The 19236-nt window shown below is 44.6% G+C and overlaps 1 protein-coding gene across 1 annotated transcript in view; it reads right to left on the bottom strand.

Annotated features, from left to right (window-relative positions):
* PRRC2B (proline rich coiled-coil 2B) overlaps positions 1-15216 on the bottom strand; it is a 42888-nt gene extending 27672 nt beyond the window's left edge. Inside the window, 7 exon segments of the mRNA XM_032233256.1 lie at positions 185-426; positions 1747-1890; positions 2550-2622; positions 2926-3028; positions 5867-6044; positions 6757-6924; positions 14870-15216. Coding sequence (XP_032089147.1) covers positions 185-426; positions 1747-1890; positions 2550-2622; positions 2926-3028; positions 5867-6044; positions 6757-6871 — 855 coding nt within the window. The 5' untranslated portion in view covers positions 6872-6924; positions 14870-15216.
* Between the last annotated feature and the right edge of the window lie 4020 nt (positions 15217-19236).

Genomic DNA, 19236 nt, shown 5'->3' with positions numbered 1-19236 from the left:
AGACTCCAGGACTGGCCCAGGTTCCTCCCCAACCTCCTCACTGGCCGAATCTGCTGCCACATCAGCTGGCCACTGGTGGGCCACAACAGTAAGTCGAGGGCTACCTGTATTTAGAAAGCCCACAAGTGGCTTACAGTCTCTTATAATGCAGTAGGTAAAATTTGGAAGGCGTTAAAGTACTTACGAAGGCAGGAAGCATGTCGTGATATGTGGGTGGCTGGTACGTGTTTGCCATAAACTGTGATGCTCCTTTGCGAGCAGGCAGAGACGGGCGGAGAGAAAGGTCCTTGGGATCAGCCCCATTGGCTGAGGTCGGAACATCCTCGCCCGTGCTGGAGCTCTTGGTACCCAGTTCGGTGGGGAAGGGGGACAAAGAGGTGGCCGAGGTACTGTTTCTACCACCACCTTCCCTCCAACTTGTGACATCTGGGAGAAAGAAAGAAAAAAAAAAAGAGAAAGAAAGAAAAAGAGAAAAAAGAATGAGAAGAAAGGGAAAGAAAAAGAAAGAAAGAAAAAGAAAGGAAAAAAGAAAGAAAGAAAAGGAGAAAGAGAGACAAAATATTTGGCAACGTTAGGAGGTGGTGTGTGTTTTAAAAAAAAAAGATTTTTAAACTTCTTTCAAAATTAAAGGACTATTGGGCTCTCAAAATTCTGAATATTTCTATTCTACTTACTTGCTCTTCATCTCCTGGTTCAGGGTTTTATGAGAGAGGGAAGGGGAAGGAGTAAATAAATTAGGATGAAAAGAAGGAGGAGGGGGAAGGTATATGAAGAGTAGGGAGGTGGTGGAGGAGATAAAGGAGGAGAAAAAAGGGAAAGGAGGAAAGAGAAGGAAGGAAAAAGAAAGAAAGAAAGGAGAAAGAAGGAAGGAAAGGAAGGAGAAAAAAAGTGAGGGGAAGGAAGGGAAAATGAAGGAAGGAAAAAGAGGGAGGGGGAGGGAGGAAGGAAGAAGTGAGGGGAGGGGAGAAGTGAATGGGAAAGAGGAAAAAGAAGGAAAGACGAAAGGAAGGGAAAAGGAAGGAAGGAAGGAAAAAGAGGGAGGGAGGGAGGGCAAAGGCATTTTTTTTTTTAAAACTGGCATATGCCAAACATTCCTAAACAAACCCACATGGGAGCTAAAGATAGAAAAGAATTTTGGTTTGGATCAGCTTTTGTTTAAGGGGCTCCTAGGAGGGCTTTTTTCTTCTCCTTTCCACCGGACTAGAAAGAGGATTAAGATGAGGACGTCCCATGACAGAAAAAAGGAGCAGCAGGCTAAAAATTAAAGATGCTGCTTCCCCCCCCCCTTTTTGCGGGGTCCCAGAAAGAAATGTTTAAGGGATGGAGAAGAGAATGAGTGGAATGCAGTCAGCTGAAGGACCGTGTTTCCCTCAAAATAAGACAGGGCCTTGTTTTCTTTTGACCCCCCCCCCAAAAAAAATAAGCAGTTGGCCTTATTTTCAGGGAGGTCTTATTATTTGTGAGGTGCAGGAGGTGGCGAGCGTGGTCCCCTCATGGCTGCTGCTGTGTTGCAATATTTTCGGGGAGGGCTTATTTCAGCGCATGTGCTCAAAGGCCCAATTGGGCTAAGTATCTGGGGAGGCCTTGTTTTCGGGGAAACAGGGTAGCCTGCAGTGCTTCACTCTAACCACGGTGCCACCTCGGCTCTCTCGTGCCAACCTCTTCCTTCCTTCCCACCCAACCCATTCTGTACAAACGACATTTCCCAGGTGGGCCAGGAGGTGAGGAGGCGTCCCAGGTACGTACTCTGGGGGCGGAGGCTTGGTCCGGGCCCATACGACGGATCTAAGGTGCCCTTTTCTTTGCCAGACCTGTCCTGCTCGCCAGCTGCTTTCAACGTTGGAAAATCCTCGGGAGAGAAGGATAACAGTCGGCTTGAGCCCCTTGAACCTGGGGGGGGGGGGGGGAGGAGGGAAAGTTTGAATGACATTAGGAAAAAAAACCCCATGAAACAGATATATTTCAGACTAACTGTATACCCATGCTCTGCTATGAAACTATGTGATTGGGGCTGGATAAATCGACACTTGCAGCTTGAAAATTAATGTCGGCCTCTCCCCTTGTCTCCCTCAGGCTGTCCCCACAGAAGCCTCTCCTATCCCCTTCTCTCCCTCAGGCTGTCCCCACTGATCCTCTCCAAACTCCCAGCCCGCAGACCTGGATGGGTCATGTGCTTGCCATGCCCAAGTGGCAGTTGGAACAGAGTTATTTTCAGGTGGGGAGTAGCACCAGAGTGTGTTAATAATAAGAAATACTCAAGCTCTGGCGATCGTTTTGAAAAATACTTTCTTAGTGAGCACTTGGAAATCAAGAGGAACACGTGTTTCAAATTTGTAGGCTTTACGGTTCTGGAGATTTCGTGATGTAGCGTGAGTAGCATTTCGCTTTTATATAGAGAGATGCTTTAAACGATTTCCCTTGGTAGCAGAAGTCTCTACTGAGACCAGGGATCAGCCCGGTGCCATCCACAAAGCTCGTCCTTCCCGCTTGGGATGGGAAAGACGGACCCGCCTGAGCATAAACCGTCCACAAGTGTGGGGGATACTTACCACCTTCTACTCTGGCTGGCTTTCCATTCAGCTGCGCCCATGATTTTACACCACCGAGTGCTGAATTTGTATTCTGCAGAAGAATTTAGAAAAGTTTACAGGCAGTCCTCGACTTACGACCTCAAAATTTCCATCGCAAAGCAGTTGCTCCCCTGAGCGTTGTCCCATTTTACAACCTTTCTTGCTCAGTGAATCACTACAGTTCTCCAGTGAGTAACGTGAATCCAGCGTCCCCCGTTGACGTTGCTTGTGGTCTCCAAAGGAGATCGCACGAACCCAGGATGCTGCAACTGTCCTAAGTACATGCCAGTTGCCAAGCGTTTGAATTCGAATGCCTGTCTTTTTGAGCTTGACCACCCGTCTTCGTCCTACTCACCTCCTGGCTGATTGACAGGTTCCGTTTCTGTAAATTGGAGACAGATTTCTGTGAATCCTGCTGCGGCAGCGACTCCCGCGGCTGTGCGGCTGTGCAACTGGAACTGAGACAAAAGGGAGGAGAAAGTGACTGTCCGAGTCCCCGCTGTGAGTTTTTGTTTTGTTTTTGTAAATCCCGGTTGATTTCACAAAGATTTTTTGGTAAAAGTTGGATTTATGCCCACAATAAACGAATGGCTGTAAAAGTTGATGGGAGTCAACAGAGACGGCTATAAATTGACTGCTTCGATTAAGGAAAGAAATATAATTAATAATTTTGTTTCCACTTGGAAACCGCTTCTGGACTTTATGCTTGTGGAAAAAATATGACTAAACTATTCAGATGGTTTTCACTTGCTGGGATGAAGGAGGAAGTTATTTTCTTTCTTTCCCTTGTCTTCTATACACCTTTTAAATACTTTTTGCAGTTTTACACTCCTTGCAGTATATGTCTTTTTCTTCTTCTTGTGACTTACTATTAAGAGTTTAATACTTAAGAATTTAATATTAAGAGTTGGGTCCCACAATGGATGAATGGCTGCAAAAGTAGATGGGAGTCAGCTATACATTGACTGCTTCGATTACGGAAGAAATAACAATTAGTTTTGTTTCCACTTGGAAACCGCTTCTGAACATTATACTTGTGGAATCAATATGACCAAAGAACTATTCAGATGCTCTTTACTTGCTGGGATGAAGGAAGTAGTCACTTTTTTTTCCCCTTTCTTTTTTTCTTTTATACACCTTTTCTATACTTGTGGTATTGCATTTCTATGCTCCTTGCGTATGCGTTTCTTAAAACTTGCAATAATTAATAAAACAATGAAAAAAATGGGGGAAAGATTCTGTGGCCATAACCTTCCACAATAACATTCAGCTGCTGTCATCCCTGAAGTGTCTCATCCCGACCAAGGCCTTCCCAAGAGCATGAAGCCAACTCCTTCTCCTGACATTCCCCCATTGATGGTTTTGATGATAGGAAATGGACCAACATACTTGGGTCCCAACTTTTTGGACTTCTGTGTGGCTGGAAGGAATTTCTTAAATGCATTGGCTCCGCCCAGGGCCTTAGCTCCGCCCACCATCCTCAGACTAATGGGGCTTGTGAGAGGACTAATTCTGTTTTGGAACAATATTTATGTTGTTTCATCAATTATCAGCAAGATGATTGGGTTGACTTGCTACCGCATGCTGAGGTGGCCTACAACAATTCTGTCCATACCAGCACTGGTTTCACCCCTTTTCGGGTTGTATTTGGTCAAGATTTTGTTCCTATTCCAGAGTTACCTCGTGACCAACCGCAAGTTTCTTCCGTCGCTGAGTGGAGCGAACGTCTGAGCCATGTTTGGCCTTTGACTCTTGCTACTTTGGATGCTGCACATCGTGCTCATAAAAAGCAAGCTGATAAGAAGCGTGCGCAACCTTATCAGTACAAAGAGGGTGACCTGGTTTACTTGTCCACAAAATTCCTTCAAACCACACAGAAGTCCAAAAAGTTGGGACCTAAGTATGTTGGTCCATTTCCCATCATCAAAATCATCAAGCCTGTTTCCGTTCGACTGCAGCTGCCTAAGCATCTCAACCGTGTTCATCCCGTGTTCCACGTTAACCTCATTAAACCTGTTCGTGTTTCTACTTTACGTCCGCCTGATGACCCTCCACCTGCTCCCTTGTTGATTGATGGTGAACGACACTTTGAAGTTCGTGAAATACTGGACTCCCGCAGGCGGCATAATCGCATCCAATACTTAGTGGCTTGGAAACATTTTCCCCCCTCTCATATGGAATGGGTTGACAAATCCCATGTTCGCGCTCCCCGACTGCTTTGGAAGTTTTATGCTACTTATCCTGACAAACCTTGATTTTTCTTTCCCCCCCCCCTCTTCTCTCTTCTATGTTTTGTTGTTCGTCTGTTTGTTTATGTTTTCTCGTTTTCCAGGCCTGACCGCCTTTTTCCAGGGGACGGCCGGATGTCAGCCTCTGCTTTGCTATCGCTCCGGCTGCCATGAAACGGGGAGGGAGGGCATGGTATTTGGGAGGGGTTACTCATTGTGCTGGAGGAAGGTTCTGGAGTTCACCGACTGATCGGACTACGCATGCGTGGGTGTTTCCCGCCAGGACTAACGGCACCGACATTCCATCTTTGTGATGCCTTTTGAAGTTATCTCACACCTGACACTTGGAAGAATTATGATTGGACTGAAACTGTGATGCCAAGGGGTGGGGAATGGGCTATTCTATATATCAATTGCTTTCACGCCTAAATAACCAGACTTCACTTCGCTATGCCTTTAATCATTCTTAATTAGTAAAAGTACACTTGATTTCCACACATGGAGTCTCGTGGTCTTTATTTCCTAATTAATTAATGGAGAGGTGTTGACAAACCCCTTTTATTAATTGCCTGTGAATTCTGCTCATTCACCTCCAGGAAAGTCTTTCGAGGAAGGATTTACAGTCACAGACCTTCTCTGACTTGGAGAGCTGCCAGGCCGAGATCTGCAGAACTTGGCAAGGAGCCTCAGAGAGTCACGAACCAATGAAGTGAACTAATTGTCTCCTGCAAACTCCACTCCCCTTCCGCTCCGCTTATATTTCCTGTTCTTTAGCTCTTCCCTTTGTCTGGCAACTGTGTGCATGCGCACACTGGGAACAGGCTCCAGCTGCTCTTCTGCCTCTCTGATGTCTGACTCTGAAGGCAGCTGACAACTGTCAGACGGCCCTGGCCCCCTCTCTGCCTCCAACACAGAGCCCTCATCATCAGAGCCTCCCCCAGACTCCAGGACTGGCCCATCTTCCTCCCCAACCCTCCCCACTGACCGAATCTGCTGCCAGCTCTGCTGACCGGCCACAACAGGTTGGTCCTTCCAAAGAAGGAAGGTGAAAACGGCCGGCCGGCTCACCTCTTTTGCTCTGGAGGGTCCTGCTTGTTTGCCCATCCTGTTCCGTCCTTCGGCACGATGATGATGTTGGGGTCGTTTCCTTTATGCTCCGATTTCAAACTTGGCAAGTTGGCAGGAGGGGGCATGCGCCGCGCGGAAGCAACTTTCCCGAGACTCTGCAAGCCATGTCTAGGAATAACTAGCAAGAGAAAGAGAGGGAATAATCCACCCAGACCCATTATCCTCAGCACGGATTGCAACAAGCAACTGCTATCTAGGCCATAAACGGACATCCGAGTGAGACACCTCCGTCCCAGTTACGCCGTTTTCAGTTGCAGGTACTCCTCAACCGACGGCCATTTGTTTCATGGCCGTTCGGCACTAAAAAAAAAATGATTTGAAACTGTTTTTCACTTTTCAGACACTTGGCAACTGACTCATATTTATGACGGCTGCAGCATCCCGGTGTGTGTGTATCGCATGATCCCCTTTTGTGGCAGATTCGCTATCTAATTTTAAGAGCTGAGGTGATTCACTTAGCGACCGTGGCAAGAAAGGTTGCAAAATGGGGCAAAGCTCACTTAACAGATGTCCCACTTAGCCACAGCAATTTGGGGATGATCGATTGTGGTCATAAGTCGAAGACTACCTGCATTGATAAGTGAAGGAATATGTCCACCTCACAAATGCATAAACGTTTCATCCCAAGCACAACCCAATCAGATCCGTTGCACCCAAAAGCATGGGGGTGGGGGGGAATGTGGGATCACCTGGTGGTACCCCACCCATCTCATAACCAGCTTCCCTTCCAAACCCAGATGGGCAGGTGCAAATGTTATCGAAAGAAGGCTGATTTAAACACACACACACACACACATCCCTTGTTGCCACTCCTTCCCAACACGGCTCACCTGTACTTCTAACTGTTTCTACTGACTTTCCTTTATATTTATCAAACAGGCTGAGAGTGCTGTACTTGGTTTTCCCATCCTTTCCCTTGGTTATTTGCCCCGAACGATCGGACATCGCGATGAAAGGTCATCGAGTAAGGAAATTTCTCTGCACCGCTCCTGATCTGCCTGCAGGGAAGACAGAAAGCAAAAAACGATAAAGTAAATATTAAAGAGGAGCCAGCAGTGTGAAATTCTTCAATGGCCCAGGTTGTCTGATCTGAAAATGCCCCTGGGAAAAAATATTTTTGAAACCAGGAGCCAGAATCCTATCGCTGCAGAGAGACACAAGGGATGAAAAGATAAGGGGTAGCTTTGGCCATTTATGGTTGTGCTGAAGACGTTCCACCTGCTTCTTGAATTTACCCATTTTCTAAGTTTATGCAATGTATTTTTTTTTTACCTATCAACTGAGCTACTTGTCTTGGCACAACAATTCCTTGGGGGTGGGGGGAATAAAAAACAGACCAACTTTAGAACTAACCACAACAACAGGATAACTGAGTCGGAAAGGACCTTGGAGGACTTCTATTCCAACCCCCTGACCAAGCAGGAGAGGAGGAGGAAGAAATAATGGAAGAAGATCGGAATGAGAGGGAAGGAGGGAGGGAGGGAGGGAGGGTTTTTCTAATTTTACAAACAACACAAACTTTCATCTCAGCCAACAGCCTCCCAAAAAGAATTTCCCCATTTCAGTTTTAGTAGAATTTCTGCTTCCAAAACAGTCCATCATAACATCTGGATAAAGGTACGACAGCTCTTCTGCCTGACCGCCTGCAGACAACAACTCTACACACCAACTCTGTGCACTCCAGGCGGTTTAAAACAAACCCCTAAAACGACAAGTTTTTTTTTAATTATCCATTTTCATAGGGCTGTGTGCAATTTTTCAAATTGATTTGTTTCCAAGCCCAAAAGCAGCTTTCTCGTTGGGCGTACAAAATCATTCAATTTGATTCAGGAAATGTTTTGAGCCCCAAACGGAAATGTTTTGTTTTGCTATTTCAAAACACACACACACACATACACACACACACACACAGTTTGGTGGGGCTTAAATTCTGAACGCTGGGGAAGCAAATTATGAAGGAAAACCCTGAAATGGAGCAATTGGGATTCAGTTCACCATTTTTGATAGTTAAGGTTAAATTTCAAGCTTCTTTAAGTTCCTAAAATGGGAAGGATGAGCAGAGGCACAAAAGAAATTTATTCCTTTTGCATGTTTATCCTTCCAATTGATTGTAGCTGGGTATTATTGGCCACCAAAAGATAGAAACCATTATGACCAACGAATTTCCTGGCTCGGTAGGAAATGAACCCAAAAAAACTGAGTTCTAGGAAGGAAACTAATATAGAAAAGATTGTGAAGTCCGCTGTGTAATGTTACAAGGCTGGCTAATGTCTCAAAGAGCAAATTCCACTAGAATAATTAAGGAAAACTTCCAACTGGACCTCCCAAAAAAAAAAAAAAATGAAAGAAATACTGCCGCCAGACATGCTGGAGCTTTTTAAAAATAAAAATAAAAATCATTTTTCTCTATTGTAAAATTGCAAATAATTCAAACTGTCCATTTTCCTGGTTGCGAAAAAGAAGAGGCAATGAGAACTAGAAGAAAAAAATAAAACCGCCCCTCAAATCCACTTTTTCATTTCTTAGACAGGCCAATGGAAACATCAGAAAGCATGCACAAATTAAGGGAATTTGTGAGATATTTTCTGGGAAGAAAAAAAATAAGGTAAATAACTGGAAAGACTGGGGTGGGTGGGTGAAATAAAGGGCATATAGTGATGTTAACTACATGTAAAAATTGAATAATGGCAAAGAGCTTTGTAAAGAGAATAATACTGTGGAAATTGGAATAGCAAAGCTATGGTTAAAAATGATTAATTTATAAAGATAAATTAATAGTAATTGGTTGAAGACAAAAAGAAAAGGGTGTTTATCAATGATATGTAAGCTCAAATGAATTAATGCAAAAAAGATAAAGGATTATATAAAAGAGAGGAATATTGATAAGAGTGGAAAGATTAGAATATATTGAAACTATGATTATAAATAGGATGCATAAGATGTGACCTGGTCCACACTCTGTCCAGAGAGTATGATGGGGGAAAAAATTGTAATGAGATTTGTTTTTTAAAAAAAGGAAAATGTGTATAAATTTTAATCTGGCACTATCATGGGCTACCCTTTGCCAGCTTGACGTTTCAGAGAATGATGGAGCAGATTGTTTGGAAAGGGACCCTAGACAGCATCTAGTACCTTTCCAAGGTGGGCATCTTTCGCTAATCAACTCCATTTCCAGAAATGATTCTATGGGTCTCACGTAACACTCAATCTGCTTTTCAACTCTGAATCTGTTTTAATGCACGCTCAGCTCTCTTTCTATTCGTTTTAATACCATTATTTTTTTTTTGGCAAAATTTGTTATTCTTAGCTGCGAAGTCGTGTTCGACCCATCGTGACCCCATGGACAACATTCATCCAGGCCTTCCTGTCCTCTCGCATCCCATGGGGTCTATTTAAGCTCAGGCCAACTGCTTCATCCAGCCACCTCCTTCTCTGCCGTCCCCTTCTTCTTCTTCTGCCCTCCATCGTTCCCAGCATGAGGCTCTTCTCCAGGGAGTCCTTCTTCCTTCTCATCAGGTGGCCAAAGTCTTTGAGTTTCCTCTTCAGGATCTGGCCTTCTGAAGAGCAGCCAGGGTGGATCTCCTCTAGGACTGACCGGTTGGATGGCCTTGCAGTCCAAAGGGACTCAATGCAGGAGTCTTCTTCTCCAGCACCACAATTTGACCAGGCTGTAAATTGCAAAATTTACAGCCTGGTAAATTTTTTTCAGATTTTGTGCAGAGAAAAATGGATGAATGGCACCAATATTGGTTTTCTTGATTCACACAAGTTCAAAGCTGGCTTGACTCTTTGAATTAGGATCAGAAAGTGTTGTCTGCAGAACAGGAGTTACTGTTTAACAGTAATTCCAGTTTTTAAGTAGCTTTTTTTAGTAAAGCAGAGCCAAACAGATTGACACAATATCTCAATATCAATGTTGCAAGGGTGAGTGTGTCAAGGCAGCCTCCCTCAGCAACCGGGAAAGAAACCACTTGACTCCTCTCGCAGAATTAAGAATTAACTTTTACTGGTCTATGAAAATATAGCAGCTGAGCACATGAAATCATTAGATACCAATACGTGACCCAACCCTTTTCCCCTGGTAACCCTCATCCCACTGTCCAATCTGCGAATCCCTCAGGGGTCCTGTGAGTCCCATCTTCGAAAAGCATCATCAGGGTGGAATGCAGGACAGGTGGCCTTGGCGGCTCCCATCACTATCTCCAGCACGCGCAGTACAAGGTGAGAACTAAACTCCCTTTTCACAATCTCTCCTGAGCTTGTCAATCAGAAAGGTTCGAATCCCTTGTGCCGCATAACGGAGTGAGCTCCCGTGACTTGTCCCAGCTTCTGCCCACCTAGCGGAAGCAGTTCAAAAGCACATAAACATGCAGATGGGAAAATGGGGACCACCTTTGGTGGGAGGTAACAGCGTTCTGTGCGCCTTCGGCATTCGGTCATGCCGGCCACAAGACCTCGGGGACGTCTTGGGACAGCACTGGCTCTTTGGCTTTAAAACTGAGATGAGCACCATCGCCCCCTAGAGTCGGGAACAACTAGCAGAGATGTGGGAAGGGGAACCCTGACAAGCAAAATCAATGTGTCAGGATTTTAAAGAATAGATCCATAGCAAGCAAAATTCCAAGGCAGGTAGATTCCTCAAAGAACAGTTTTATTAGAAGTATCATGTTGGCACATATCTGGTGAAAGCCGACTCTGTGGCTGTATGGCTCCCGCTCCCTCAAGGAAGCTCGAAACATTCTTAAAGATCCTTCTCATCCCACCCCGGACAGCCTTTTTTTGAACTATTTCCATCTAGCAGGACAATAAAAAGAAAGACAGATAGGCTGAAAAACAGCTTCTATCCCAGAGCAGTAACTATATTGAATTCTAGAGTATAAAAGGTAAAGGTTCCCCTCGCACGAATGTGGTAGTCATTCCCGACTCTAGGGGGCGATGCTCATCTCCGTTTCAAAGCCAAAGAGCCAGAGCTGTCCAAAGACGTCTCTGTGGCCATGTGGCCGGCATGATGGCATCAATGCTGAAGGCGCACGGAGCGCTGTTCCCTTCCCACCAAAGGTGGTCCCTATTTTTCTACCTGCGTTTTTCACATGCTTTCAAACTGCTAGCTTGCCAGAAGCTGGGACAAGTCACGGGAGCTCCCTCCGTTACGTGGCACGAGGGATTTGAACCGCCAACCTTTCTGATCGACAAGCTCAGCTAGCCACTGAGCCACCGCGTCCCTACTGTATAGTGCACTATTAATGCAATATTAGGGGTTTTCAATTTAATTGTATAGAATGTGGGTGTGTCTTTTTGTTTTATTTTTATAGTTTCCTTATATATGATGTATGCACTGAAAATGGCATTCAATTTCATTGTAGAGGTGCAATGACAATAAAATAAGTTAAATTAAATTAAACTAAATTGACTAACTAACTCTAAAGGTTCCCACAGTTATCACTTGGTTAAAAGAGAAAGTTTTCCCACAACCCCAAACAATCAGTCCAATCTTGTTTTCCGGTGACCTCCTCCCTCCCTCCCTCCCTCCACGGCCCACGTGTGAGAATGTCCTTGGTTCTCAAGAGAAAGCACTTTGTTTTGGCTACACAAACCCTTCTATCTCTAATCCCCCCTCCCTTTCCCTCAACTCCAATGTGGCAACATGGAAGCTCCAATATGGAGGTCAGCTTCAGGGTTGACACAATGAGGAAATTTGATTCACTTAACAACCATGTTACTAATGTAACTTCTGCAGTGATTCACTGAACCACCGTGGCAAGAAAGATGGTAAAATGGCACAAAACTTGCTTAACAACTGTCTCGCTGCCATGTGATCACCATTTGTAACTGTCCCCGCTGGCTTCCAAAAAGCAAAGTCAATTGGGGAGTAACTGGCAAAATTTGGCAAGACTTACTTACCAAGTCCCATGCTTCACATGGAAATTTTGGTGTTCTGACCTAGGTCGCTTTTCATACTTATGACCGTCATGGCATCCCCATGGTTACATGATCAAACTTCAGCCTCTTGGCAACTGACTCACATTTATGACGGTGGCAGTGTCTCCGGGGTCACGTGAGCCCCTTTTGCAACCTTCTGACAAGAGAAGTCGATGGTGGAAGCCGGGATGACTAGCTTGACAACTGCAGGGATTCATTTAACCACTGTGGCAAGAAAGGTTGTAAAATGGGGCAAAACTCACTTAACAACTGTCTTGCTTAGTCACATTTTTGGGTTCAGTCGTAAGTCAAGGATTCCCTATGAAGATTTTTCCAACTACATTTTTTTTCTGGAAGAATTGATAGAAATATTTCACTACTGTTCTTGATTTCCTTAAACCTGGACTCTCATGGTGGTCTCCCATCCTAGCCACAAATGATAAGCACCTCTACTTTTTCTTTCTCAGAAACCAATTTTATGTGTAATTTTATCGCACATTTTATGGCGAATCTAATTACAGTTTTAAATTACTTTCCCCTCACAATGGACCAGCATCGATGACGCTTTTTCCATCCTGGAATCTCACAGCAATCTCTAATATTTGTCATGAGAGAGAAAAACTAAGTAGATATTCAGACAAACCTACCAAAATATATCTATATTACATGGGAAATAATATATGACAAATTCCAGCCTCTTGATGTGAGGCAGCAGGAGTATAATTATCTGCTTTTTTTTCATCAACATGTTAAAAGCATGCATCCAGAAACCCATTTTTAAAAGTAGTTTATTTAATTTGGGGTTACAGGGCTGGGAAAACAAAGACAGTGGTGCAGGGCCTGATTTTTAGAAACCCACAAGATACCAAAACAAGCAAACTTAGCTTAGGCAACCAAAGAGGGGGGAGGGGGGAGGACAACCAGTGTCTGGTTTGAGAAATCAAAATAGGAAATAATGAAAAATAAAAAGGCAACCTAAATAAGAAACTGCATGCTCAAACTTTTTTTAAAAAAAAATCAGGAGACAACGCAAAATTACAAACTGCAAGCTGGAAAAATCAGCAGGACAGAGGGGAAAAAAACCTTGTAGAAGGGCCAGATAATTTAAAAACAGGGTGCAAAAATGTACACACAAACACGCACACACCCTCCTCCCACAAGATTTTTGCCCTCAAGAGATTGCTACAAATATGAAACCATAAACTTTGGGGACACCACAAAGGATCAACCATGTTGCAACAGGGGAGAGCCACGCTTAGCAAATATAAACATAAATCTGTGTTGCTACAATTCTTCTTTCAAATGACAAATAAACGAAGAAAAAGCAGGAAAAAAAATTGATCTCTATTTGCCACACAACTCCCCCCGCAGGGTCAAGCTGTGCCTGGTTTTTTAATCTACTAGATCCACGAAGACAGGTTCTAAGGTATAATAACCAATGCCAAATCCGGCGAAACAACTGGCTGCTGTGATACAATTGTATAATAATAAAAAATATCCCACAAACCCCATCACAACATTGCACACAGTTTTGCTGACAGCAGGATATCTTGAAGGCAACCTTTGAATTAAACTGTGTCACCAGTTTGGGATTCCTGCTGGGACACACACACACACACACCCCCCTTTAAAAAAGTAATAAGACACAAGCCATGTGCAAAATCCAGGTAAAAGGAGATGCTTAAAGCAGTTAATAAAACAAAGCCACCCAACAGGATCCCACAGAGTGGTGCGCACCGAAACACGCTTTCATGTTTATCACCCACAATACCCAACACACTTGCGGCATGTCTCCAAACCAGCCCCCCCCCTTTCCATCAACACTGTCCCCCACAACCCCCAAAAATGCAACCTAAAACACCACAGAAATGCCAATTTTGGCAGCGCTCCCCCCAAAATAAGCATCATTTTTTTAAAAAGAAAACATATTTTTTCTCCAGCACATGAAAATAAAAAAAGGAGATGGAAGCCATTGCTCGCTCTGCTGGGAAACGCCAGGTGTGTCGTAGTGAAAAATGGAGAGAGAGAGAAAGAGAGAGAGAGAGAGATGCCCGGGGCATTTTTGAGGATCTTTTTTGGGCCAAAAGACAAGCAGGAAAACCAGGATGGCATCGCTTGATGTCCAGCAAGGGAGCCCAGCGGGCAGTTTTGGTGGCCTCTGGTACCCTGGGTGGCATGGATGATCTGGGGAGGGAGTCAGCATCACCCCAAGGCCTGGCTGGCTAGGCGACACCAGCAACCAAAACAATGGAAAAAGCTAACCCTGGTTGAAGAGCAGCACAAAATGGCAACGGCAACACAAACACACACACACACACACACACACACACACAAATACACAAAACGGGGGGGGGGGGCTCAAAAGGCCAGTTCGGCTCAGATCCAGGAAGAGGGGAAAAGCAAAAAAAAAAAAAAAAAAAAAAGGAGAGGGAGAGGGAAATAAAATGCCAAAAAGCCAGGATTAAACGTGTTGTTGTTGTTGTTGTTGTTGTTTTACCAAAAATCGGGTTGTTTGCATAAAAAGAGGGAAGAGGGAAGGGGCTGAGGGTAGATGGGAGGGAGACGCAGCCAGGAAATATATATATATATATAAATAAATAAAAAAGAGGGGGGGGGGCGGTTTCGACAGGCCCCTGCCAGCCCAGGACGACCCCCAAAGCTCCCCCTCCCCAGATTTAAAGAGGGGGGGGGAGGGTCTGTTACAAAAGCACTCAAAATAAGGATTTGAAAACCGCGGGGGGGGGAGGGAGGGGGGGCGTCCCCCTCCCGTGCAGCGTCCTTGCAACCATTGCAAAACAACAACCCCCCCCCAACCCCTTGAAATGCACCCCTCCCCTCTGCTGCTCCCCTCTGATTCTTTGCAATGGGGGGGGGGGCGGAAAAGCAGGAGGCGAGGATGCTTTGCTTTGCGCTGGGAGGCCAGCGAGAGCCAGGCCGGGCCTGCTGCGTCTCCATCTTACGCCCGGCCGCCTCTCCGTCCCCCGGCAGAGCCCCCCATCTCCGCGGCCGCCCCCCGATGCCCACCTGTGGTGCTTGCGGGGAGCCCGGGGCGCCTGGGGAGCCGGGGGTCGGGCGGCCGGGACGCCTGAAGGCGGCGGATTGCGGCGGATTGCGCGGCGGCAGCGGAGCTCGGCGCGGCTTCTGCTGCTGCTGCTGCTGCTGCTGCTGCTGCCTCTCGGCGTCTCGTCGACTGGCCCTCCGCCTCTCGCCGCCGCCGCCTCCCTTCCTCCGCCTCCGCCTCCTCAGCAAGGCCTACCAGTCCCCGGGCTGGAGTGAGCAGCTCAGCCCGACGCGGACGGGCTGGGGGAAGAGGACAGCGGCACCTGTAGGGCCCGCCGGGGAAAGCAAGGGAGAAGGTGGGGAGGGAAGGAAAGGGAGGGAAGGAGGGCGGAAAAGGAGGAAGGAGAAGAAGAGAAGGAAGGTCAGGAAGGGAAAAGGAAGGAAGAGAGGAAAGAAGATAAAGAAAAAAAAGATGAAAATAAGAAAGGAGGAAGCGGGGAGAAGGGAAGAAAGGAGGGAGGGAAAGGAGGAAGGAAGGTCACGAAGGGAAGAGGGAGGGAGGGAGGGAGGGAGGGGGGAAAGAAAGATAAGGGAAAAAGATGAAAATGAGAAAGAAGGGGAAAAAGAAGGGAGGAAAAAGTAAGAAGGAGGAAAGGGAAAGAAAGGGAGGGAAATGAGGAAGGGGGGAAGAGGGGACGGGAAAGGACAGAAAAAGGAAAAATTAGAAGGGAGGGAAGAATGGAAGAAAATGAGAGAAGAAGAGGTGAGAAAGAAAAAAGAAGGTAAGAAAGGTAGGGGAGGAGAAAAGGAAAGAAGGAAGACAAAGAAAAAAGAGGAAGGAAAATGAGAAAGGAAGGAAGGCAAGAAAGGGAGAATGAAAGGAAAAATATAGAAAGATTGGAAGGAAAGGGGAGGAAGGAAACACAGGAAGAAAGGAAAGGAAAAAGAAAAGGAAGAAAAGAAGGGAGGGAAAATACGGAAGATGCAGGTCCTTAGAATGAAGGAGCGATAATTCCTCTCCTGAAACTCAGATTATGAAATTGACCAGCCGTAATGGACTAGAATGGGCAAAATGAATTTTTGATTACAGCATTGCTTGATATAGAAAGCTAATGATTCCAGCTTTCTGCATTCAAACTGGGCTTTACCCAACAAACTATGGTTAATCCCATCCTGGGTTTCCTTTTCTACATTGTCACATTGTCCTTGATGCAAGAATCCTTCATCTTGACACTCAGAATCAGTTTATACACTACGCACCTTCTCCCTCCCACCCCCGTTACTACAAATGCCATATTCTCCAGAGATCTATAGATCTCCAAGGCTACCCATCAAAATTGGGAGAACAAATAATACCTAATACTTGGTGCAAACTTGTAGAAGAGTGAACAAGGGGAGATACGAGCCAGAAAACAATTTTTAAAAATATGTATTTTTATATGGGGTGTGTGTAGATATGGGTGTGTATGTTGTACTTTGCACAGAAGATCTTGCTTTGCGAGATAAGCAGCTATTTAATGTTGATAAATAATAAATACTTTAACAATAAGGCATTTGAGTAATATTTAAATAGTGTATATATTACATATTTTAACAATATTGAATTTTAAAAATATTTAAATAATAAGTATACTACATACTTTAACAATAAGAATTTTAAAAATATTTAAACAGTGTGCATATAACACATACTTTGGAAGGGTGGCTCAGTGGCTAAGACACTGAGCTTGTCAATCAGAAAAGGTCTGCAGTTTGGTGGTTCGAATCCCTAGTGCCGCGTAACGGAGGGAGCTCCCGTGACTCGTCCCAGCTTCTGCCAACCTAGCAGTTCGATAGCATGTAAAAATACAAGTAGAAAAATAGGAACCACCTTTGGTGGGAAGGTAACAGCATTCCGTGCACCTTTGGCATTTAGTCATGGCAGCCACATGACCACAGAGACGTCTTCGGACAGCGCTGGCTCTTCGGCTTTAAAATGGAGAGGAACACCATTGCCCCCTAGAGTCGGGAAGGACTAGCACAGATGTGTGAGGGTAACCTTACCTTTAATACATACCTTAACAATACACAGTTTAAATGTTAAGTCTGTAATGCGCTCTTTAATAATATGCAATTTAAATATATAAAGAGTGCATATGTACAACATACTTCAACAATCCATAAATAATATTGATTGTGTACATCATTATTTCACCGTCTATTTCAATTAATATGAGTGTTCATTTAAAGCTGTGCCATTTCAAGCAGCAGAAGGAAAATGGTAGGATAATCAGATATGTCCACAAGATGGAGTCCTTGGAAAGCTGAAGGGACAATATTAAGGCCAAATGTCCAAGGGCTGGATTTGGGATGCAAAGTTTATATGAAAGAATCATAGGATAATAGGGTTGGAAGGGACCTTGAAGGTCTTCTAGTCCAACTCCCTGCTCAAGAAGGACACGCTATGCCATCTTGGACAAATTTTTGTCCAATCTCTTCTTCAAAACCTCCACTGATGGAGCACCCACAACCTCTGGAGGCAAGCTGTACCCAAGGATCTGTTTTTTTGTTTTTTGTTTTCTTCATCTTTCAAAGAAGTACGTCCATGGGAAGGGAGAGGAATTCTTCAAGTCAGAAGTTGTAATGATATAGAATACAGAATAACGGAGTTGGAAGGGACCTTGGAGGTCTTCTAGTCCAACCCCGTTTGAGTGAGAGACACTGAACCATCCCAGACAAATGGCTTCCCAGTCGCTTAGAGACCTCTAGTCATAGAGCACCCTCAACTTCTGGAGTTCCCACAATCAGGAAATTTCTCCTTAATTCTAGATTGAATCTCTCAATAGAGTAGAGTAGAATAGAATCTGTGTACAATAGAATAGAATTAGAATTTGAATAGAACAGAATAACGGAGTTGGAAGGGACCTTGGAGGTCTTCTAGTCCAACCCCCTGCTTAGGCAGGAAACCCTACACCACATCCTTAATAAGCTTCATTGCTTCTTGTCCTATCTTCAGGGGCTTTGGAGAATAGGTTGACCCTTCTAAGCTTCCAGTGTTGGAGCATTCACAACTTCGGAGTTGTGGAGCGTCTTATACTTGGAAAAATACAAAATATGGTATATATAGAATAACAGAATTGGAAAGGACCTTGTTGGTCAAGTAGCAGAGACTATTATACCATATTCCTCTTTGTATCATTCTCTCTGTGGAAAGTTTCTTCGTTGTCTCTGGCGAGCAACTTCCCGTCACCGTAATTTCTCAGAGGCTTCCAAAATACAATTCAAGTTTTATGCTGATTCAGGCAGAGAATTTCCCTTGCTCAGCTGGCTGAAAACATCTCCCCTTTGCCAACTGCTTCCTGCTTAATCGGGAGCTGAAGAAAACCACCATCTCAGGCTGCTTCGCCCAACCTATTTTTTTCGGCCAGCTTGGCATCCGTGCTGGCCGAAAGGACACCGGTCAAGGAGGTCGACAGCACTGCAGGAGAATCTGGCACCTCGGTTTCTGCTGCTTGCAGTTCCTATCTGGTCCTCCATATGTTAGTCCTCAACTTATGATCACAACCAAACCACATATGTCCGTTGCTAAGCGAGACAGTTGTTGAGTGAGCTTTGCCCCCATTTTACGACCTGTCTTGCCACAGTTGTTAAGAGAATCACTGCAGTTGCTCAGTTAGTCACACGGTCGTTAAGTGAATCTGGCTTCCCCCTTGTGAGAAGGTCGTGAAAGGGGATTACCTCACCCCGAGATGCTGCAACTGTCGTAAATATGAGTCAGTTGTCAAGCGACCAAGGGGATGCTGCAATGGTCGCAAGTGTGAAAACCAGTCATAGGTCACCTTTCTTCACTGCCGTTGTTCTCTTTGAATGGTCTTTCTTTCCACCTCCTATTTTAGTAATCCCAAAGGCTTCCCAGATTATTTGGGGTGATGCTGCACTGAAAAAAATCTGTACCTTGGAGATGAATAACACTGAACCTGAGCTATATGGGAATCATTTTATCGATAGTTAGAGAATAAGTATAAGAATTAGAAGTAAAAGGAGGTGTGTAAAATACAGAAAATTTACCGATAGTAAATATAATTAACAGACTTAAATAATGAAGAGGATTGTTGTAGCATTAGACATTTAAGGTATTGGTATTAAGCTAAGAATAGATTAAATAATGAATATGATTGTAAATGTTAATTGCTGACGCTAAATATTTGTATCCAGACAACACACTGTTTAACAGAAGATGGATCGTTTCTATTAAAATAAAATAAAAACTTTAAGAGCTTTGCAAAGGCAGCTTCGCGGTTCCTTTGGAGCCCGTCCAGCTAAAATTAAAAGGCATCGGACACCTTTTTTTTTTTTTTTTTTTTTTAACAAACTGCTGCAATTGCTTTCTCTGGTGCCTGAATTTTCTTACA

Source organism: Thamnophis elegans, chromosome 16 (assembly GCF_009769535.1).
Source record: "Thamnophis elegans isolate rThaEle1 chromosome 16, rThaEle1.pri, whole genome shotgun sequence".
NCBI classification, from domain to species: Eukaryota; Metazoa; Chordata; class Lepidosauria; order Squamata; family Colubridae; genus Thamnophis; species Thamnophis elegans.
The sequence above is the reverse complement of the archived record's forward strand: the minus strand, read 5'-3'. Positions and strand labels throughout refer to the sequence as shown.